At 51.0% G+C, this 24,840-nt stretch overlaps 2 protein-coding genes across 2 annotated transcripts in view; both read left to right on the plus strand.

Moving 5' to 3' along the window:
* LOC142917354 (uncharacterized) overlaps window positions 1–24,840 on the plus strand; it is a 661,949-nt gene that overhangs the window by 155,306 nt on the left and 481,803 nt on the right. The gene's annotated exons all lie outside the window — the stretch shown is intronic.
* Window positions 7,766–24,840, plus strand: part of LOC142917368 (uncharacterized) — a 31,950-nt gene continuing 14,875 nt past the window's right edge. The window contains exons 1-4 of the mRNA XM_076062007.1: window positions 7,766–7,947; window positions 9,920–10,005; window positions 16,779–16,986; window positions 21,257–22,610. Coding sequence (XP_075918122.1) covers window positions 9,928–10,005; window positions 16,779–16,986; window positions 21,257–22,610 — 1,640 coding nt within the window. The 5' untranslated portion in view covers window positions 7,766–7,947; window positions 9,920–9,927. The remainder of the gene's footprint in view (window positions 7,948–9,919; window positions 10,006–16,778; window positions 16,987–21,256; window positions 22,611–24,840) is intronic.

Genomic DNA, 24,840 nt, shown 5'->3' on the forward strand with positions numbered 1-24,840 from the left:
TACAATAATAAAAATACAACTTTATAAAATATTATATTTTATTACTTTATAAAACGTAATAAAATATTATTTTATTTTGTTTTATTTTTATTTTATAAAACGATAAAAATATTATTTTATTTTGTTTTAACTTTATTATTTCCCTTCTACGTAAAAAATAAAAATAAAACATAATAAAATATTATTTTATCTTGTTTTATTTTTATTAATTTATAAAACAATAAAAATATTTTATTTTGTTTTAATTTTATTATTTCCCTTCTACATAAGTAATACAAATAAAAAATATTATTATTTTATTATTTCCCTTCTACATAAGTAATACATATAAAACATAATAAAAGATGATTTAGTTTTTATTATTTTATTAATTCCCTTCTATGTAAATAATACAAATAAAACATAATCAAATATTATTTTTATTTTATTATTTCCCTTCTACGTGGTGACTTTACCGAAATAATCCAAGAAGTTGAATCCCTGCAGTCACGAAAACGATTTAATCGATAAATTGTGAGACTTGTGTAGACCTTGGCAGTCGAGCTTGGGTGAAGTCCAGTAAAGTGAACATGGATGGGATTTGACAGGGTAGGCTGAGTAAAAGTTGTCAATAGGTAACTTGAGACTGCACGTGTGGCATAGACTCTGACCCTAGGATTCAACGCACAACACGCTCGTATTTTTGTTCAGAAAAACAAAATATGCATTAAATTTTGATTTAAAGCTTTCGTGACTGCAGGGATTCATATTCTTGGTTCTTTCGGTAAAGTCACCATGTAGAAGGGAAACAATAAAATAATAAAAATATAAAACAATAAAATTCTCACGACGTTTCGACTGCAACACAAGAAGCAATCATCATCAGGTGTGAAAACCACAGCAAGAACAATTTGAAATTTTCTTGCTGTGGTTTTCAAATTTATTCCTGTGGTTTTCACACCTGATGATGATTGCTTCTTGTGTTGCAGTCGAAACGTCGTGATACATTTGATTGTTTTAGATTTTTATTATTTTATTGTTTCCCTTCTACGTGGTGACTTTACCGAAAGAACCAAGAATAAAAATACGCATTGTAAATAATTTCTGTCAATGTTGAGTCAAAGTCTAGGCCCCAGCCAAAGTGTAATGACAAGCTGCCACAGGGTATAACGTCACGAGGTATGATGATGCAGTGCGGTGGGGTTCACGACGTTTCCCCCATCGCTGCTGTTTGCTCATTGTGGGAGGTCGTTATGGTACCGATGACATCCGACAGTGCCACAATTTCTGCACTCACAGACAAGGACATCAAAAGACACAGAACCAGAGCCACGCGTACAAACAAAGAACACAACAACAACAAGAACCGCCATTCGCCACTAAGTGGCAGTGACGTCACCACGGCGCTTGTGCCAGGCTATGTGCACGTTGAGGCCACGTGAAGTGAAACCACAAAGGACATCCATAGACGCACACGGTCACACATTTGCACACTGCACGTTTGATGTCACACCAAAAAAAATTGTTATTTCTAACATTGTTTGTACTGAAAAACTGTATAATACATACACATTGAATGTATTGTCAAAAAGTGTCACTCATTGGAGAGTTAACCTGTATTATGGACATTTCTTTGCTGATGAAAAACTTCTCCTTTGAAAAGGCGTTCATTACAAATTGACAGTTTTTTTGCAGCTGTTAAGACTTTGTGCATATGTGGGATAAATAAATCTACGTCCTTTGTGTGTCAAACCATCCCCCCAACTGGTGTCCTACCCCCCCCCCCCCTTGGCTAGAAATTATTTTCACGCCTTAAGATGTCGAGACATGCACGGTCAGGGTAGAGGGCGACGCGGTGCGTGTCTCAGCATCTGTCAGCGTCTCTCAGGATCGATGCACGGTCAGGGTATAGGGCGACGCGGTGCGTGTCTCAGCATCTCTCAGGATCGATGCACGGACAGGGTAGAGGACGACGCGGTGTGTGTCTCAGCATCTGCCAACGTCTCTCAGGATCGCTCTGCACCGCCCTGGAGTCAAGAAACACCAAACTCAGGAACGGGTGGCACTGCCCATTGTTTAACAAAAAATCTTTAATTTTACGAATGAAGTGAAAAGGATTGTACGTTAACAATCGCCAGGGGCAGCCGGGGCTGCCGTTCGGGGCCCTGGATTTTGAGTGGTCCACAAAACATCTCCTGCTTTATACCGGTTAACAATTCTGTTGCGCGAGCAGGTCAGCGGTGGCCAATGCGTGGATCGTGATTCATGGGTGGATCGCTAAATATTTTTTGTTTGTGGATCTCGGGATAAGTCGGCACGTTACGCTGTCATAAGCAGACGGAAATTGTCGTGATTGCTGATGGCCCAAAAAAAGTCCCCAAGAATCCACGTTTTAAAACAGCATAACTTCTATCAATATATGGTGCGAGTGCTTGGTATGCCCATGCATGTGGAGTATATTACCATACAGGGTTAAATCCATCGGGGTAATTGTCAGCCGTGGCTGTCCCGCTTGCTGCCCACCTCCAAGCCGATGGATCGTGCCTTTGCTCGCTAGACTTGACCCCAATCATCGACCCGTAACTGCCTCCCGAACGAGCCAGAATCCAGAACCGGCCGTGGCTGCTGCTGACAGACCGTCGCCTTCAGCGCCCTCATAGCGGCTAGCTTCTGGCGTCGACAGAAAACCGGCACGGCGACGACCGGCTTCTCCGCTGCTGCCTTTCACGCTCCTTGGCATCGCGGCCTGCTGCTGAAGTCCGTTCCACTGTGAAGATAATCGACGCGATGTTTTCTACGTGCGGAGGGAAAAACCGGAGGAGCCGGAGAAAAAATCCACGCAACCAGGCGGAGAGTGAGGCCTGCAAAACTCCAAATACGCAGGCCTCGGGATCGCACCGCGAGCTGCGTAACGGGCGAGGTGTGGTTAACACCCCGGCCACTGCGGCGTGCACGCGGCCTGACGCACGTGCCGCTGGACAGTTCCCGCGCGCGTGGAGCCTCCGCGGCGAGCGCGGCCACGAGCGAGCGCGGCCACGAGCGAGCGTGGGGCTGTGGGGGGACCAGGCGGCGTCCAGCGCAGCCTGACCGCCGCACCGCAGGGTGGGCACGGGGGGACGTCGGGTCCACCCTCCCACAGCCGCACGCTCCCGTCGGAGGAGCCGCTCGGGAAGACTCCCGGCTCGAAGGGAGGCCGCGGCACGCGGTAGACTGGGCCCTGTGCCGCACGGACGACGCGCAGCGATTTAGCCGACCGCACCTCTGGTTAGCGCGGTTGGCTGCATACGGTGCAAAAGAAGTTCAACGTACTTACGTACAAGTTTGTCTCCATTAACGCACGTTTTTAAGCCGCGTCTAACGTGACAGACGGTTATTTTAGGTTGACAGGTTTATACTCTTTGTGGTTGCCCGACTCGCTGAGAGAAGGCATCCAAATGCACACATAAGTTCAGCCTCATGGAATCAAGCAACGTTTCTTTAAAGAGATTTGAAGCTTTCGTGACTGCAGGGATCCATACTCTTTGGTTATATTCGGTAAAGTCACGTAGGTAAAAAATAAAACAACAAAAATCACGACGTTTTGGCCACAACCTTTAAGCTGTGTGCGAGGAAACAAGGTGCCTTGACAAAGGAATTAGCATAAAAATTAGCATTTGATTGGCCGACTTAGCATAGAGGTGTTGTACGTGAGGGTGCACATGCCGGTTGGCGCGGGGGGGGGGAGGGTGAGTTTACCTATTGATGGTGTGAAAAGGGAATTTTTAAGAGCTGCGAAAGTTTGGGGTACCATTACTTGAAAAATATACTGTACCATTGAAAATTAGTTTATTGTTTGGTTCGATTTAGAGCAACTTTCCAATGGTTGCTTAATTTGAAACCATTTTGTCGGTTGAAATTGTGTCTGTTTGTAGATCTGAATTGCCTCGTGAACAAATCTGTGATAAAAACCCGTGGGTTTGCAAAGAACCTTGGTATCTAGAATTGACAGGTTTACTTTATTACACACCGGGGGGAAACCCCTGTTGAGACCACAGCTGGTGATAATGCAGGCCAGTTCAGACACGAACGCACAGTCGCAAATCACAAATTCCCACGAAAGTCCGCGAGCTCTGCCCGAGTAAATTTCGGCTCATCATTTCACGGGCCGCATGGCCCACTTCGCCAACGCCGGCGGGCTCCAGCCACTCTGAGCGGGGCCCGACCCTCGGAAAGCCTCGTGGCTTCACGGCGAAGATGCGCGTTTGCTAACGGCGTCTGTCGCTTTATGTCGCCTCACGGATCCGCGTTTTCAACGTTCAAAGAAGTGAATGCGAAAAATCTCGAAAGCGACGTATAAAAACGAAAACTTGCGGGGGGGGGGGGGGGGGGGTAACACCGGCTAACCCCAAACATGCATTGAACCTTCAATTCTGATCACTTCTCCGCCGTGATGGCGAGGAGGGGGGCGGAAGGGAGGGGTCAAGCCAGTGGCCCGGGGGAGAAAACCGAGCTAGGCATGGCCTTCTCAGGAACGGATCTGCACGGCTTGGGTCTGATTGCTTCATGCCCGGAGAAATGCAGCTCGTCATTTTATTACTACTACTACTGCACTTGTGTTCACCGAGTGTCGTGTGACTTGCATAGGAAGATCCTGCCAAGTTGTAATAATAATAGGGGTTTTTCCCCTTTTTTCTGGCAACAAAACTGAAACCTTTTTACAAGGATTCATGTCACTGCATTAACCACAATACCTGCAGTCAAAATGCAAACAAAACTGTTGTATATGTGCCTTTTCCAAAATTGATATTAACAATAATATTTGCGTTATATATATTTTTAACAAACAAAAAAATAATCAATAAAACCCGTAAGCCAGGCACACGAAAAACCAGATGTCGATCATAAACAGACCATTAAAAAATAAAGAAATAATAAAACTCTCCAGGCGAGGATGTTAGCAGCTATCTGCGAAGATCTCCAGATGAACAAGAGTTTGATGTGCCCTAAGGGAGGTCACGCAGAGGGAAGCCCTCCGCAAGCCAGAAACGAGGACGCCCACGGGTTAAACGATATATATTTTTTTCCTTTGTGATTAAGACAACGGTTCAAATTTAAAATGCAATAACAAGAATAAGCTAAAGTTAGCGGTCCTCGCGCTCACTCCAATCAAGACCAGGCCACCAGATACATCAGTGAATTATTATCCAATAATGAATTCGCTATCAAATGATTTTCACCTTTAATACTTTTACTGTTAAAACAAAGCTTGGAGACAAAATACCGAGTCACATCAAAGGTTATCGAGAAGGAATGAGGCGAACGGGCAAACTTACGAAAGAGTTTAAACAATATCCCAAGCAACCCTGACCACCTTTGTCTCTCTCACAGCGCGGAGAAGCAGGAATTACACCTTATCACAAGGGGCCATCTGGAAAAGCCAGCCGGGTTTGATGAGGAGACACACTCCACCCCACACACGGCAACCAGGCAAACAAAGTTTTAAAGAAAATTGCAATATAATATTAATAATAACAACGTGTTAACCTTAAACGATATTCCATTATAGAACCTTACAGAACCAAGGGATATGGATTCCAACAATCTGGAAACGGACCTCTTAAACTCAGGATGAAAATTATTTTTCTTTCTAATAACTCCATCATATCAATGCGAACCTCGGTAACCCGAGAGGGGTGTCGGGAGGACGTAGTTACAAACACGAGTCTTGGCGAACATGGGACCAAATGGTATTTGAGAAATATAAAATCGAAAGTATAAAGAGATAGGTACTCCCTACCACCGTTGTCTCTCCCGAAGAGCGCGAGAGAGGAATTTCACGCCAGGGCAAACAGATCGTTATCGCAGGAGCCATCTGTACACACACACACACGAACTCACACACACAGACCCCGCCCCCCCCCCTTTTCCACTGCGCAGAGAGAATTGTCTTTGAATATAACGGTCAGCCGCATTTTCAAAAGAGTGAAGTTAAGTCAAGACAGATCAGCGAGTCAAGACGTCCACAGGACGAGCAGTCGCATGGAGCGGCTGGCTCCGAGCCTCGCTGAGTAGCGAGGATCGCTGAGTCGCGATGTATCAACAAAAGTGAGTCATACAGCAGTGGAGGAAACCTGCTGTCAGCGAACCAGCACGGGCGCGTTCGCGCATCTTCAAGGAGAAAGAGCGCGGCCAGCAACGCCAAGCAAGAGCGTGCAGCAGCTCAGCCAGCAGTGGAGAGAAACTGCTATCAGCGAACCAGCACGGGCGCGTTCGCGCATCTTCAAGGAGAGGGAGCGCGCGCCACCAGCGTGCCATCAGCACCAGCATCAGCACCAGCGCGTGCCAACAGCGCGCCACCAGCGTGCCACCAGCACCAGCGCGTGCCAACAGCGTGCCACCAGCGTGCTACAGCACGCAACTTCGCGTCACCAGGGCTGAGAGGGCAGCGGCCCCGCACTCAACACCCATCGGCGCGACGACGGCGAGCATCGTGCTGACTCATCCAGCCAGCGGTGGACAGAAACTGGCAGTCGTTCGTATGCCCCTCCCCCACACTCCCTTCTCACTCCCCCACCGCTACACAACGAATAAACATTTTTTTTGACAAGGAAATCAACCTAGGTGTTTGCTCAACGCAAGAAATCAACAACCCTCCCATTAAACATACAAGACTCATGATAACTGCGTCAACTATTAGCTGATAACGAAAAACATCGCCACCCATTGAGTTACGTTGATGAGGCAATCAGAATTATTTCAGTCGAACGCTTTAATTGCATAATCGTTGATGAATCAATGAACGAACATCGCCGTGGTACTGTGCTGACGATTTCAAGCATAATAATTTCGCATATCAGAATGTGTTAAGGATTGGATACGAATCAAAGACCGAGTGCCGTGCTGTGTAATCATTCAAGAATACGAGTTTGCATATTATAAGGTTAAGGTTTTGATAGAATAGTTCGCTTGTTTTTAATCTCTCTCTCAACAACTGATCGATTGCGTTACGCGTCGGGAATTAACCACAGGTGCCGCTATCGAGGTGAAACAACGCAATCGTGATGGTATCATGTTAACGCTGTGTTGAAATTCCAACATCCCGAGATTGATTTTTCATATTATCCAAAAATTAAAGTTAGCTAGAAAATAAAATTGATCAAAGCAGAAGGTTTGTGTGTGATTCTTCCTGAAATTCTGCATAATATTGTTCTGTGTATGAGATCTGAATCCTGGGGACCTATCATAAGCACACTATCACCACACATAATCCATAACACACATAATTCATAATGTTCAATCGAGAGTAATCGTATCCTTATCGATAATACGGAATTAAAGAGCAGAGTCGAATCGACTCTCTCTCATTCACGCTCACAATGCCTGCGTCACTGCATACGATTAATTGCGTTATTCCAATTCATAACACAATCCTCGTCACCGAGGCTCGACCTTATAATCCATAATGACCTGCATTATCATAACCACGCCCACTCGCATAAATTAATACGATTATCTCTCGAATCAGCATAATTTATGCGCATAATTACACAACAAAATTTCGGATAAATTATGCTGATTTCAAATTTCATTTAATTCTCATTATTTTCATCAATTTTCATAACACCTATATATACAACAGGGGGATAACGTGACTCCCCCCTCCCCCCATCCCCAACGGCCAGAGCGCTCCTAACGGCCGCAAAGAGGATTCGATTGGATGAGTGGGATGATGTCACATGACCCAGGGGGTTGGGGGGCGGGGTTAAGGGGCTTGCTACATATATAAGTGTGGTGCAGGAGGGAGAATTTGTGGCAGAGTCCTTCTGGAGCGGCGGCAGCGGAGAGAGAGAGGAGCTAGCCGTCCTCAGGGTCCGCGCTCGGGACGCCTGCAGGGTGGAGCTGAGAGCGATCGACGACACAGTCCCCCAAGGCGAGAGAGAGAAACATCTCCCTCGGTCCCGTCGGGCAGCGGCGGCAGCGGCCGCAGAGGTGAGCGGCGGACACGGACAAAGGAGGTCAGTTCGGTCGGCTCGGGCTCAGGCGGTGGACGCACTCTGAGACGGGTAGGTGAGAGAGGAGGAAGGGCTGCTGCTGGCTGGAGGGGGACATACACGGGAAATAAATCTTAGCGCAGACTACTGACTTTGTGACGCATGTGTGTGCGTGTGTGTGTGTGCGTGTGTGTGAAGAGCGGTGGGACAGCGATCGGCGTACCACGCTGTGCGTGTGTGTGCATGTGTGAAGAGCGGTTACGGCCTTCATAGGTGCTGCTCGCTAACAGCACTTGCCCCTACAGTCTGTTAAGGTTATATGGGGGATCTTTGTGAAGAGCGGTGGGACAGCGATCGGCGTACCACGCTGTGCGTGTGTGTGGGTGGCTTTAATCAGCATAGGCACCCGTAAATAAATAATTAAACAGAGGGACGTTTGACTTTCACCGTGAGCGAGCGCGCAGAGATTAATTAATTAATTGCTTACCGAGCGCGTGCAGAGATTAATTAATTAATTGCTTACCGAGCGCGCGCAGAGATTAATTAATTAATTGCTTACCCAGCGCGTGCATATTAAACTACCCTACTACGGCTGCCCGCACCCACGCGCGTGGGTGGTCGCGCGCGTGGGTGGGGGGGTCACGTGGGTGGGGGAGGGCCGTCCAGCGCCCGTTGGCTGTTGACACAACGGCTTAGTATAAATAAATAATTAACTCTGAGCAGCCGCCAGCGGCGAGTGGGGGGGGTGGAGGGGTGCTGATGTCACCCCACCCGCTCGCGGGGGAGGGGGGAGGGGAAGATCAGCCCCCCCCCCCACCTAGTGGGGAGTGGGGAGGGGGAGATCAGTCCCCCCCCACCTAATGGGGAGTGTGGAGGGGGGCACTAGCCCCCCACAGATGGAACCAGGGGGGTCGGTGTGTAAATGAGAGGCTGTGTGTGTGTAGTGTGAGGCTGTGTGTGTGGTGTGAGGCGTGTGTTGCCCTGGCTTGCCCTGGCTTGCCCCGGCAACGTTACGTGGTGTGCCTTGTCACTGCTGCTGCTGCTGCCACCACAACACGCTTAGAGCTTTAAGGCTTTTCTGTTTATTATTAATCTGTCATTTTCCATGATTAGTCTGTGGTTTTCATTATTAATCTGTCATTATTGATTATGAGTCTGTCATTAATATGTCATTTTTCATTATTAACCTAATTTGTGTGTATTATTAATCTGTCATTTTTCATTATTAACCTAATTTTTGTTTATTATTAATCTGTCATTTTACGACGGCAAAAACGTGGTAGTCACGGCGACATTTGTCATCAGTGTTGTGAGTAGCCCGCACTGAGAGCACGACTACACACACACAGACATACACAGACACGCAGGTTGTGTGTCTGTGTGTGTGTGGGGTGAGGTTGCACAAGAGACACACACACAGACACACACAGACACACAGAGACACACACACAGGTTGTGTGTGTGTGTTTGGGGTGAGGTTGCACAAGAGACACACACAGACACACAGAGACACACACAGACACACAGGTTGTGTGTGTGGGGTGAGGTTGCACAAGAGACACAGACACACAGAGGTGGTTGTGTGTGTGGGGTGAGGTTGCACCAGAGACACACACACACAGACACACACACACAGACACACAGAGAGACAGACACATAGAGGTTGTTGTGTGTGTGTGTGGGGTGAGGTTGCACCAGAGACACACACACAGACACACACACAGACACACACACAGACACACACAGACACACAGACACAGACACACACAGGTTATTGTGTGTGTATGTGTGGGGTAAGGTTGCACCAAAGACACACACAGACACACACACACATAGAGACACAGGTTGTTGTGTGTGTGTGTCTGTGTGTATCTGTGTGTGTGCGTCTCTGTGTGTGTGTGTCTGTGTGTGTGTGTATGTATGTGTGTCTCTGTGTGTCTGTATGTGTCTGTCTCTGTGTGTGTGTTAAGGTTGCACCATGTCGAGCCCATTGAAGCTGATCGTGAGCGCCGATTCCAACCGTGGGGGGCAGCGCTACATGGAGGACATCACAGAGGTGGGCGGAGTCTCTGTGTGTGTGTGTCTGTGTGTGTGTCTGTGTGTGTGTGTCTGTGTGTCTCTGTGTGTGTCTGTGTGTGTCTGTGTGTGTCTCTGTGTGTGTGTCTGTGTGTGTGCCTCAGTGGCCCGTGATCACAAATCTCTATTTAACTCCATCAAAAAAGTAACCTGCAGCGCCACACCTATTACCATCATTAGGGGAAAAAACGGTGATCCAATTTCCGACCCCCAGGAACAGGTTCGCAGATTTGCTGAGCATTTCTGTGAGGTCCTGGGGGAGGGAAAATCCCTCAGCCAGGAAAACATCGTGGCACAAAGTGAGGATGACCCTGCTGAGGCTGCGGTGCCTCAAATATTGGATGAAGTCACCCCCTGTGAGTGGCTGGCTGAGGTGCCATCTGCTGAGGAAGTATTGAAGGCGATCCGGAGTCTGAGACCAGGAAAGGCAGCGGGCAGAGATGATCTCCCAAGCGAAATGCTGAGGGAGGGTGGCGTTTGTGCACAGACTGCCCTATATGACATCATAACAACAGTCTGGACCACTGGACGGGTTCCGCAGGATTGGAAGGATGCCCTGGTGGTCCCCCTTTTTAAGAAGGGGGACCGCACAGACTGTAACAACTACAGGGGCATCTCACTCCTCAGTGTGCCGGGAAAGGTCCTGGCAAGGATTATTCAGCATCGCCTTGCCAGGCACGCTGAGGAGAGGCTTGCGGAGCCCCAATGTGGTTTCAGGAAAGGGCGGTCCTGCACAGATGCCATATTTTCTGTCCGTCTGCTACAGCAGAGGTGTAGGGAATTCCAACAAGACCTACATCTCTGCTTTATTGACCTGGTCAAGGCCTATGATACCATCAGTAGGCCTGGGCTCTGGGTCGTTCTTCGTGCTTTTGGAGTACCTGACCCTCTGCTCACGATCATTAAGGACCTTCATGATGGTGAGCGGGCCCGGGTAAAACTACGTGGCCGGGAGTCAGAGCCATTCCCTGTACACCTTGGGGTGCGACAGGGATGTCCTCTGGCTCCCACATTATTTAACATCTATTTTGACCACATAGTTCGTGAAGCCTTCAATAGCTGTACCGGGGGAATCTCCATATGGTACAGATATAATGGGAGGCTAATCGATGCCCGGGTGCGGTCAAGGGATGGCTCCCTATTGCTCAACCACGTTATGTATGCTGATGACTTGGTAATAGCTGCTCAGTCAGAGGAGGAGTTGGAGACGCTGCTGCTGAGACTACGAGCGTGCCACTAAGAGGTGGGGCCTTACCATCAGCCCCACCAAAACTAAGCACCTGCCTGGGTATTTTGTACCATCGGACACTCCACCCCCACAACTCCCAATCGGTGATGGGGCAGTTGTGGAGAGAGTGGAGAGTTTCCCATACCTGGGCAGTGTGCTTATGACTGGCTCCAGTTTAACAGCAGAGGTCTCACTCCGAATCAGTCGAGCGGCAATATCTTTTCATCGGTTGCGTAACGCTGTGTGGAAGCTACCTGGTCTGTCGCTCCGCACTAAGCTTCAGGTCTTCTCGTCCACGGTCATTCCCTCCCTTCTCTACGCTTGCGAAACGTGGACCCCCCTAATGGAACATCTTCGCCGGTTAGAAACATTTAGGCTGGCCTGCCTACGATCCATCCTGGGTTTAACCAGACTGGATTGTGTGAGGAGCTCACAAATCCTTGAAAGATCTGGGCAGGGTCCCATCGGTGAGCTCCTCCGGCAGGCAAGGCTGCGATGGCTGGGTCATGTAGCCCGCATGCCCAGCCACCGCATGCCGAAACAGCTTTTGTTTGGCCGGATTGAGGGGGCTAAGCGGGCGCGGCACGGGCTAGAGAAGAGATGGAGTGATGTGGTACAGGAGGACGTGGAGCTGAGTGGACTTGCCGATGACTGGTACCAGCGGTGTCAAGATCGGCCTCTGTGGAGGAGGCTCGTGAAGGATGCTACTGGGCAGTTGGAGGCAGTCGCCCTCCAACAACAACGGAGGGCGGAGGAGCGACGCTCACAACAGCGAGCGGAGCGCCGGGTGGCTAAAGCACAGCAGGTTGGCACAGTAGGGGGCACAGGTGGTGCATCAGCCAGTCATCTCAGTCAGTCGACCCGTGGCACCTGGGTCTGCCCCGTGACCTCCTGCCAGCGGGCGTTCGACACTTCACGTGGCCTCAGGGTGCACATAGCCTGGCACAAGCGTCGTGGTGACGTCACCGCCACTTAGTGGCGAATGGCGGTTGTTGTTGTTGTTGTTGTGTCTCTGTGTGCCGGACAGGCAACTCTGTCGTGGACAGTGCTGTGGGGGGAGATCCAATTTTGATTGGCTCCTCCCCTCATGGCATATGTGTCCACCACAGGGGCTAAACGGGGGCTCTGGATGGGTGCGAGGGGCTGGTAACCCCTCCACCTTCAATTAATTACCACGAATTAAACTGAAATATGTAACTAATAAGCTTGTGCCGGAGGCCCCGGGGGGCCAGGCATCTATGACGTCTCCTGGCCAAACCCCAATTGGCAGAGCCAGAAGATTGAATACCTACCCTCGGGGCTACTCCAGAAACAACTAAAAGCCACTACGGGTGGCCACGTGGAATGTTCGAACGCTCACTGCAGAGGAGAGGCTGCCACTCCTCTGTCGGGAGCTGGACCGGTACCGCCTGGATCTATATGGCATTCAGGAGGTTCGGTGGACCGGCTCTGGCTCCTGCCACCATGAGGGGTGGACAGTCCTCTACTCGGGGCAGCAGACTGCCAAACAACAGGGTGTGGGTCTTCTTTTGAACAAAAGAATGAAGGGGGCGTGGGAGTGTAGCGGCGAGGTCTGGGAAGCTGTAAGCCCCAGGCTACTTTGGGCTCGCCTTCCCATCAACCGGAGGCGAGGAATGGTGGTCGTGGTTACTTATGCCCGCACCGAAGATGAACATCCGTGGAGTGATGCAGGCAAAGCCGATGAGTCAGATGCCTTCTATGACCTCCTGTCACAGGTGCTGGCTAAAGTGGCCCCTCGGGATAGAGTCATCATGTTGGGTGACTTCAATGCCCGAGTTGGTCATGATACTGGCACCTGGTCTGGAGTGATTGGAGGGCATGGGCCAGATCAGCTCAATAACAACGGTAGGAGGCTGCTAGATTTTTGTAAAGCCCATGGGCTTGTAATTACCAACACGCAGTTCCGGCATCGGCGCATCCACACAACATCATGGATGCATGCCGGGTCCAAGCAAGAACATCTACTGGACTACATAGTGACAGACCAGCGAATGTGAGCCCATGTCCTTGACACCAGGACCTACCGTGGAGCTGATCTGCCCTCTGACCATCGACTAGTCATCTGTAAGATGCGCCTGCCATTCTTCCACTCCGGTGGTGGGTGTACACCCAGGACCCCATTCCAACATAAAGTGGCCTGGTCTCAGTTATCTGATGAAAGTTGCAAGCGAGAATTTCATCATCGCTTGCGGCTGGGATTGGCATCGTCCCCGACTCCTGATGTCGAGGGTAAATGGGCGAGGTTTAGGACTGTGACTCATGCAGCTTCAATGGCTGCTTTGGGTACGCGGTCCAGACCTCCCCAGAGACCCTGGCTGACAGAGGAGGTGTTCAGGATGGTTGAGAAAAAGCGACAGGCCCACCGTCATCGGCTACAGAATCCCACGTCAGAGAATGAGGCTTACCGCAGCCTTCGCTCGGAGGTTCGGAGAGCCGTGAGGCGCTGCAAGGATGGGTGGTGGTCGCGGGTTGCTGAGGAGATGGAGTCTGCCTCAGTGGCCCGTGATCACAAATCTCTATTTAACTCCATCAAAAAAGTAACCTGCAGCGCCACACCTATTACCATCATTAGGGGAAAAAACGGTGATCCAATCTCCGACCCCCAGGAACAGGTTTGCAGATTTGCTGAGCATTTCTGTGAGGTCCTGGGGGAGGGAAAATCCCTCAGCCGGGAAAACATCGTGGCACAAAGTGAGGATGACCCTGCTGAGGCTGCGGTGCCTCAAATATTGGAAGAAGTCACCCCCTGTGAGTGGCTGGCTGAGGTGCCATCTGCTGAGGAAGTATTGAAGGCGATCCGGAGTCTGAGACCAGGAAAGGCAGCGGGCAGAGATGATCTCCCAAGCGAAATGCTGAGGGAGGGTGGCGTTTGTGCACAGACTGCCCTATATGACATCATAACAACAGTCTGGACCACTGGACGGGTTCCGCAGGATTGGAAGGATGCCCTGGTGGTCCCCCTTTTTAAGAAGGGGGACCGCACAGACTGTAACAACTACAGGGGCATCTCACTCCTCAGTGTGCCTGGAAAGGTCCTGGCAAGGATTATTCAGCATCGCCTTGCCAGGCACGCTGAGGAGAGGCTTGCGGAGCCCCAATCCGGTTTCAGGAAAGGGCGGTCCTGCACAGATGCCATATTTTCTGTCCGTCTGCTACAGCAGAGGTGTAGGGAATTCCAACAAGACCTACATCTCTGCTTTATTGACCTGGTCAAGGCCTATGATACCATCAGTAGGCCTGGGCTCTGGGTCGTTCTTCGTGCTTTTGGAGTACCTGACCCTCTGCTCACGATCATTAAGGACCTTCATGATGGTGAGCGGGCCCGGGTAAAACTACGTGGCCGGGAGTCAGAGCCATTCCCTGTACACCTTGGGGTGTGACAGGGATGTCCTCTGGCTCCCACATTATTTAACATCTATTTTGACCACGTAGTTCGTGAAGCCTTCAATAGCTGTACCGGGGGAATCTCCATATGGTACAGATATAATGGGAGGCTAATCGATGCCCGGGTGCGGTCAAGGGATGTCTCCCTATTGCTCAACCACGTTATGTATGCTGATGATTTGGTAATAGCTGCTCAGTCAGAGGAGGAGTTGGAGACGCTGCTGCTGCTGAGACTGGAGCGTGCCACTAAGAGGTGGGGCCTTACCATCAGCCCCACCAAAACTAAGCACCTGCCTGGGTATTGCGTACCATCGGACACTCCACCCCCAGAACTCCCAATCGGTGATGGGGCAGTTGTGGAGAGAGTGGAGAGTTTCCCATACCTGGGCAGTGTGCTTATGACTGGCTGCAGTTTAACAGCAGAGGTCTCACTCCGAATCAGTCGAGCGGCAATATCTTTTCATCGGTTGCGTAACGCTGTGTGGAAGCTACCTGGTCTGTCGCTCCGCACTAAGCTTCAGGTCTTCTCGTCCACGGTCATTCCCTCCCTTCTCTACGCTTGCGAAACGTGGACCCCCCTAATGGAACATCTTCGCCGGTTAGAAACATTTAGGCTGGCCTGCCTACGATCCATCCTGGGTTTAACCAGACTGGATTGTGTGAGGAGCTCACAAATCCTTGAAAGATCTGTTCAGGATCCCATCGGTGAGCTCCTCCGGCAGGCAAGGCTGCGATGGCTGGGTCATGTAGCCCGCATGCCCAGCCACCGCATGCCGAAACAGCTTTTGTTTGGCCGGATTGAGGGGTCTAAGCGGGCGCGGCACGGGCTAGAGAAGAGATGGAGTAATGTGGTACAGGAGGACGTGGAGCTGAGTGGACTTGCCGATGACTGGTACCAGCGGTGTCAAGATCGGCCTCTGTGGAGGAGGCTCGTGAAGGATGCTACTGGGCAGTTGGAGGCAGTCGCCCTCCAACAACAACGGAGGGCGGAGGAGCGACGCTCAGAACAACGAGCGGAGCTCCGGGTGGCTAAAGCACAGCAGGTTGGCACAGTAGGGGGCACAGGTGGTGCATCAGCCAGTCATCTCAGTCAGTCGACCCGTGGCACCTGGGTCTGCCCCGTGACCTCCTGCCAGCGGGCGTTCGACACTTCACGTGGCCTCACGGTGCACATAGCCTGGCACAAGCATCGTGGTGACGTCACCGCCACTTAGTGGTGAATGGCGGTTGTTGTTGTTGTCTCTGTGTGTGTGTGTCTCTGTGTGTGTGTCTGTGAGTGTCTCTGTGTGTCTCTGTGTTTGTCTCTGTGTGTGTGTCTGTGTGTGTGTCTCTGTGTGTGTGTGTGTCTCTGTGTGTGTCTCTGTGTGTGTGTCTGTGTGTGTGTCTGTGTGTGTGTCTCTGTGTGTGTCTGTGTGTGTGTGTCTCTGTGTGTGTGTCTGTGTGTGTGTGTGTCTGTGTGTGTGTGTATCTGTGTGTGTGTCTCTGTGTGTGTGTCTGTGTGTGTCTCTGTGTGTCTCTGTGTGTGTCTGTGTGTGTGTCTGTGTGTCTCTGTGTGTGTCTGTGTGTATGTGTGTGTGTCTGTGTGTGTCTCTGTGTGTCTCTGTGTGTGTCTGTGTGTGTCTGTGTGTCTCTGTGTGTGTGTCTCTGTGTGTCTCTGTGTGTGTCTGTGTGTGTGTGTCTCTGTGTCTCTGTGTGTGTCTCTGTGTGTGTCTCTGTGTGTGTGGGGAGCGATAGTGTAGCGGTTAGCGCGCTGCACTATGAACCTGGCGACCCGGGTTCGATTCCCGCTCACGGCCAACGCCCAGTGACGATTATCTCAACCGGTCCTGGGCCTCCCCCTAGGTCGATTCGGCCTCAAACGAGTACCTGGTGCGGTGCGTGAACATCGCCACTGGGGAGACAAAGGCGGCCGGGCGTGGTGCCGGCCACCAACCCCCTCGTGTGCCCTCGCGGCCATCGCGGGCACCGTTCGCTAACGGCACTTGCCTCCACGGTCCGCTAAGGCTGCACAGGGGATCTTTGTCCTCTTTGTCCGCCGGGTCGCCGGTCGAGGCCTAGGACCGACCCACAATGCACCGCTCGCGTCACGTGACGTTCCCCTCGCCGCCCCGTGCCCACAGGTCTCCACCGAGGGCGACGGGGATGCCATCTTCCTGGCCGTGTTCGACGGCCACGGCGGCCCCCAGGCCGCTCGATTCGCCCGCCGCTGCCTCTGGCCCTCGATCCGCGCCCAGCCCGGGCTGTGGGGCGCCGCCGACCCCGCGGGAGTTTGCCACGCCATCCGTGACGGCTTCCTGGCGTGCCAGCGCGCCATGTGGGAGGAGCTGGGTGGGTCTCACGCGCGCTGCGCTATACACTACACTATACACTACTTTACTCTATACTACACTATACACTACTATACACTACTATATACACTACACTATACACTACTATACTATACACTACACTACTATACACTACTATATACACTACACTATACACTACACTATACACTACACTATACACTACTATACACTACACTATACACTACTATACACTACACTATACACTACACTATACACTACACTACTATACACTACTATACACTACACTATACACTACACTATACACTACACTACTATACACTACACTATATACTACACTATACACTACTATACATTACTATACACTACACTATACACTACACTACTATACACTACTATACACTACACTATACACTACTATACACTACTATACACTACACTACTATACACCACACTATACACTACTATACACTACTATACGCTACACTACTATACACTACACTACTATACACTACACTACTATACACTACACTATACGCTACACTATACACTACACTATACACTACTATACACTACTATACACTACACTATACACTACACTATACACTACTATACACTACACTACACTATATACTACACACTACTATACACTACACTATACACTACACTATACACTACACTACGATACACTACACTACTATACACTACTATACACTACACTATACACTACACTATACACTACACTACTATACACTACACTATATACTACACTATACACTACACTACTATACATTACTATACACTACACTATACACTACACTACTATACACTACTATACACTACACTATACACTACTATACACTACACTACTATACACTACACTATACACTACTATACGCTACTATACGCTACACTACTATACACTACTATACACTACACTACTATACACTACACTACTATACACTACACTATACACTACACTATACACTACTATACACTACTATACACTACACTATACACTACACTATACACTACTATACACTACACTACACACTACACTACACACTACATTACACTATACACTACACTAAATTAACGTTTTGTTCCACCATTTGAACCTCGTTTGCCTGTAGCACAATATGATAAAAAAAAAATTAACCCTTTCATCTGGCAACAAAACTGACACCAATGTTTTTCGGGTACAAGGAGTCATTGTTTGTGCATTGAGCACAATAGCTGCGGTCGGAATGCAAACAAAAAACAGGCAGCTCTGATAATGTATTGGCGGTGGAATTGATAAGTCCACACCCGAGACAGCTTCCCTTAGAGCCTCGTCTCACACGCGGTGTTAGACCAGGTGATGATGATGACGTCTCACACTTGCGGTGTTAGACCAGATGATGATGACGTCTCACACTTGCGGTGTTAGACCAGGTGATGATGACGTCTCACACTTGTGGTGTTAGACTAGATGATGATGACGTCTCACACTTGCGGTGTTAGACCAGGTGATGATGACGTCTCAGACTTGCGGTGTTAGAGCAGGTGATGATGACGTCTCACACTTGCGGTGTTAGACCAGACGATGATGACGTCACACACGCGGCGTTAGACCAGGTGATGATGACGTCTCACACTTGTGGTGTTAGACCAGGTGATGATGATGACGTCTCACACTTGCGGTGTGTTAGACCAGATGATGATGACGTCTCACACTTGCGGTGTTAGACCAGGCGATGATGATGACGTCTCACACTTGCGGTGTTAGACCAGATGATGATGATGACGTCTCACACTTCTGATGTTAGACCAGATGATGATGACGTCTCACACTTGCAGCGTTAGACCAGGTGATGATGATGACGTCTCACACTTGCGGTGTTAGACCAGGTGATGATGACGTCTCACACTTGCGGTGTTAGACCAGGTAATGATGACGTCTCACACACGCAGTGTTAGACCAGATGATGATGATGTCTCACACTTGCGGTGTTATACCAGGTGATGATGACGTCTCACACACGCAGTGTTAGACCAGGTGATGATGACGTCTCACACAGGCGGTGTTAGACCAGGTAATGATGACGTCTCACGCTTGCGGTATTAGACCAGATGATGATGATGACGTCTCACACTTGCGGTGTTAGACCAGGTGATGATGACGTCTCACACTTGCGGTGTTAGACCAGGTGATGATGACGTCACACACACGGTGTTAGACCATATGATGATGACGTCTCACACTTGCGGTGTTAGACCAGGTGATGATGACGTCTCACACTTGCGGTGTTAGACCAGATGATGATGACGTCTCACACTTGCGGTGTTAGACCAGATGATGATGACGTCTCACACTTGCGGTGTTAGACCAGGTGATGATGACGCCAAAAGGCGCAACATTTTGTCGCGTGATTGGGGCCAAATGTAGCTGATAGAGGCAAAATAAACATTGAAATTGGTTTAATTTGTTGATCAGGGAAGGCTCTAAGAAAAGCCGTCTCGGGTGTGGACCAATAAAATTCAAGGACAGTGCCAATATTATTATCAGAGTTGTCTCTTTTGTTTGCATTTTGACTGCTTGTGTTGTGGTTATTGCAAACATGATGCCTTGAATAAAGGTGTCAGTTTTTCTGCCAGTTAAAAGGGTAAAACCTATTACTATATCTTGTTACTGGCAAATGAGGTCTCATAATGAATTTGATCTTCTCCGATGGATGCTGCTTGATAGCGGAGAGTGAAGAAACGTGAGTGTGGCTGATGCTGTCTGACGTTACTTAGGAAATAACGAAGAGCAAAGAGAAGTGGTAGAGTTACCAATAAATTGATCAGAGTCTAATTTTATTTTGTCTCAATGTAATGGCAGGGAATATTGACAGAAATAATGTCATCAAACACTTCGCTGCATTTCACTGTAGCACTGCATTAATGGCAGTGAATGTTGCACAATACATTTATTTCACCCATGGCTAATGTGTAAGAGATTCTCGCAACATTTTTCATATTTGATATATTTTTGTTCAATAACATTGAAAATTGTAAAACGTTTCAAAATACAAAAAAAACTTTTACAATTTAATTTTTGTTATAACAAATTTAATAACATAAAATTCCGAGCAACAATTGTCCATCTTACCTTCCAGAGGTTTTTTTGGCACACCACCCACCCACTCAATCACTGACCCACCCACCCACTCACACAGGCACTCACCCACTCAGTCACTCACACAGTCACTCACCCACTCAGTCACTAACCCACCCACACAGTCACTCACCCACCCACTCACACAGTCACTCACCCACTCAGTCACTCACCCACCCACACAGTCACTCACCCACTCAGTCACTAATCCACCCACACAGTCACTCACCCACCCACTCAATCACTCACCCACCCACCCACTCACACAGTCACTCACCCACTCAGTCACTCACCCACCCACACAGTCACTCACCCACTCAGTCACTCACCCACACAGTCACTCACCCACTCAGTCACTCACCCACCCACCCACACAGTCACTCACCCACCCACCCAATTACACAGTCACTCACCCACTCAGTCACTCACCCACCCACTCACTCACACAGTCACTCACCCACTCAGTCACTCACCCACCCACCCACTCAATCACTCACCCACCCACCCACACAGTCACTAACCCACTCAGTCACTCACCCACCCACTCAGTCACTCACCCATCCACCCACCCACTCACACAGTCACTCACCCACTAATTCACCCACCCACTCAATCACTCACCCACCCACTCACTCACACAGTCACTCACCCACTCAATCACTCACCCACCCACACAGTCACTCACCCACCCACCCAATTACACAGTCACTCACCCACTCAGTCACTCACCCACCCACTCACTCACACAGTCACTCACTTACTCATCCACCCACCCACTCAATCACTCACCCACCCACCCACCCACACAGTCACTAACCCACTCAGTCACTCACCCACCCACTCAATCACTCACCCACCCACTCACACAGTCACTCACCCACCCACCCACTCAATCACTCACCCACCCACCCACTCAGTCACTAACCCACTCAGTCACTCACTCACCTACTCAGTCACTCACCCACCCACCCACTCACACAGTCACTCACCCACTAAATCACTCACCCACCCACACAGTCACTCACCCACTCAGTCACTCACCCACCCACTCAATTACTCACCCACCCACTCACACAGTCACTCAATCACCCACCTACCCACCCACTCAGTCACTCACCCACACCTCTGTCTAACCCCCCCCCCCCCCCCACAGTTAACTGGCCGCGCACACCGCAGGGCCATCCCAGCACGGCAGGCACCACGGCTTGCTGCTGCCTCATCAGGGGCGGTGACGAGCTCTACGTCGCCCACGTGGGAGACTCGCGAGCCGTCATCGCCCAGCGGCACCCCCGGGGAGGGGGCACCCCCGCAGACGGACCTCCCCCCCCTTCAACGCACCCCGTCTATTCATTGGCCCCCCCTTCCTCACTGCGACCCATTTATTCAGCGGGCCCCCCTTCTTCCTTGCGCCCCATTTATTCAGCGGACCCCCCTTCGGACATGGGCCCCCCTTCTGTGAAGGCCCACCTAGCCTGGGACGGAACCCCACCTACGCATGGCCAAGTCGTGGCGGACTTCATAGCGGCCATCGGCCAAGCCGTGGCAACACCGCAACCACCGCCACTGTCACAACCACCACAACTACAACCACAACCACCACTGTCACAACCACCACAACCACCACCACCACTGTCACAACCACCACCACCACTGTCACAACCACCACCACCACTGTCACAACCACCACCACTGTCACAACTACCACCACCACGGCCACCACTGTCACAACCACCACCACCACTGTCACAACCATCACCACCACGGCCACCACCACTGTCACAACCACCACCACCACCACTGTCACAACCACCACCACTGTCACAACCACCACCACCACGGCCACCACCACTGTCACAACCACCACTGTCACAACCACCACCACCACTGTCACAACCACCACCACTGTCACAACCACCACCACGGCCACCACTGTCACAACCACCACCACCACCACTGTCACAATCACCACCACGGCCACCACCACTGTCACAACCACCACCACGGCCACCACCTCTGTCACAACCACCACCACCACTGTCACAACCACCACCACCACCACTGTCACAACCACCATCACCACCGCCACCACCACCACTGTCACAACCACCACCACCACCACTACAACCACCGCCACGGCCACCACTGTCACAACCACCACCACCACCATGGCCACCACTGTCACAACCACCACCGCCCCGGCAGGAGGTGGACAAGGAGGAGGTGGTGGACGAGGTGGAGGAGGAGGTGGACGAGGTGGTGGACGAGATGGAAGAGGAGGAGGTGGACAAGGAGGTGGTGGTGGACAAGGAGGTGGACAAGGTGGTGGAGGTGGACGAGGTGGTGGAGGAGGTGGACGAGGTGGTGGATGAGGAGGTGGACGAGGTGGAGGAGGAGGTGGTGGACGAGGTGGTGGACGAGGTGGTGCCGCTACTTGCCGTGGCGTTGACGCGCGACCACAAGCCGGAGGATCCAGTGGAGATGGAACGCATCGAGAGGCTGGGCGGGCGGTAAGACATTCGTGTGTATGTGTGTGTGTGCCTATGATACCATCAGTTTAATTCGTGGTTTCGTGGTAATTAATTGAAGGTGGAGGGGTTACCAGCCCCTCGCACCCGTCCAGAGCCCCCGTTTAGCCCCTGTGGTGGACACATATGCCATGAGGGGAGGAGCCAATCAAAATTGGATCTCCCCCCACAGCGCTGTCCATGACAGAGTTGCCCGTCCGGCACCGCGAGGAGGTAGGGGGTTGTTTTGCCATCAGCCAGTCATCTCAGTCAGTCGACCCGTGGCACCTGGGTCTGCCCCGTGACCTCCTGCCAGCGGGCGTTCGACACTTCACGTGGCCTCAGGGTGCACATAGCCTGGCACAAGCGTCGTGGTGACGTCACCGCCACTTAGTGGCGAATGGCGGTTGTTGATGATACCATCAGTAGGCCTGGGCTCTGGGTCGTTCTTTGTGCTTTTGGAGTACCTGACCCTCTGCTCACGATCATTAAGGACCTTCATGATGGTGAGCGGGCCCGGGTAAAACTACGTGGCTGGGAGTCAGAGCCATTCCCTGTACACCTTGGGGTGCGACAGGGATGTCCTCTGGCTCCCACATTATTTAACATCTATTTTGACCGCGTAGTTCGTGAAGCCTTCAATAGCTGTACCGGGGGAATCTCCATATGGTACAGATATAATGGGAGGCTAATCGATGCCCGGGTGCGGTCAAGGGATGGCTCCCTATTGCTCAACCACGTTATGTATGCTGATGATTTGGTAATAGCTGCTCAGTCAGAGGAGGAGTTGGAGACGCTGCTGCTGAGACTGGAGCGTGCCACTAAGAGGTGGGGCCTTACCATCAGCCCCACCAAAACTAAGCACCTGCCTGGGTATTTTGTACCATCGGACACTCCACCTCCACAACTCCCAATCGGTGATGGGGCAGTTGTGGAGAGAGTGGAGAGTTTCCCATACCTGGGCAGTGTGCTTATAACTGGCTCCAGTTTAACAGCAGAGGTCTCACTCCGAATCAGTCGAGCGGCAATATCTTTTCATCGGTTGCGTAACGCTGTGTGGAAGCTACCTGGTCTGTCGCACCGCACTAAGCTTCAGGTCTTCTCGGCCACGGTCATTCCCTCCCTTCTCTACGCTTGCGAAACGTGGACCCCCCTAATGGAACATCTTCGCCGGTTAGAAACATTTAGGCTGGCCTGCCTACGATCCATCCTGGGTTTAACCAGACTGGATTGTGTGAGGAGCTCACAAATCCTTGAAAGATCTGGGCAGGGTCCCATCGGTGAGCTCCTCCGGCAGGCAAGGCTGCGATGGCTGGGTCATGTAGCCCGCATACCCAGCCACCGCATGCCGAAACAGCTTTTGTTTGGCCGGATTGAGGGGGCTAAGCGGGCGCGGCACGGGCTAGAGAAGAGATGGAGTGATGTGGTACAGGAGGACGTGGAGCTGAGTGGACTTGCCGATGACTGGTACCAGCGGTGTCAAGATCGGCCTCTGTGGAGGAGGCTCGTGAAGGATGCTACTGGGCAGTTGGAGGCAGTCGCCCTCCAACAACAACGGAGGGCGGAGGAGCGACGCTCACAACAGCGAGCGGAGCGCCGGGTGGCTAAAGCACAGCAGGTTGGCACAGTAGGGGGCACAGGTGGTGCATCAGCCAGTCATCTCAGTCAGTCGACCCGTGGCACCTGGGTCTGCCCCGTGACCTCCTGCCAGCGGGCGTTCGACACTTCACGTGGCCTCAGGGTGCACATAGCCTGGCACAAGCGTCGTGGTGACGTCACTGCCACTTAGTGGCGAATAGCGGTTGTTGTTGTTGTTGTTGTGTATGGGTGTATGGGGAGGAGTAGTTTAGTGGTTAGCGCGCTGTGCTACGAACCTGATGACCCGGGTTCGATTCCCGCTCACAGCCAACACCAGTCACAATTATCTGAACCGGTCCAGGGCCTCCCCTAGGTCAACTAAGCCTCAAATGAATACCTGGTACGGTGTGTAAACATCGCCACTAGGGAAACAAAGGCGGCCGGGCGTGGTGCTGGGCACCCACCCCCTCGTGTACCGTTCCGGCCTCCGTAGGTGCTGCTCGCTAACAGCACTTGCCCCTACAGTCTGTTACAGGCTACACGGGGGATCTTTGTCTTTGTGTGTGCTCGCTAACAGCACTTGCCCCTACAGTCTGTTACAGGCTACACGGGGGATCTTTGTCTTTGTGTGTGCTCGCTAACAGCACTTGCCCGT

The sequence above is a fragment of the Petromyzon marinus genome, unplaced genomic scaffold, assembly GCF_048934315.1.
Source record: "Petromyzon marinus isolate PM22_M1 ecotype Great Lakes invasive population unplaced genomic scaffold, UKy_Petmar_22M1.pri1.0 PM_G_Scaffold_47, whole genome shotgun sequence".
Lineage (NCBI taxonomy): Eukaryota > Metazoa > Chordata > Hyperoartia > Petromyzontiformes > Petromyzontidae > Petromyzon > Petromyzon marinus.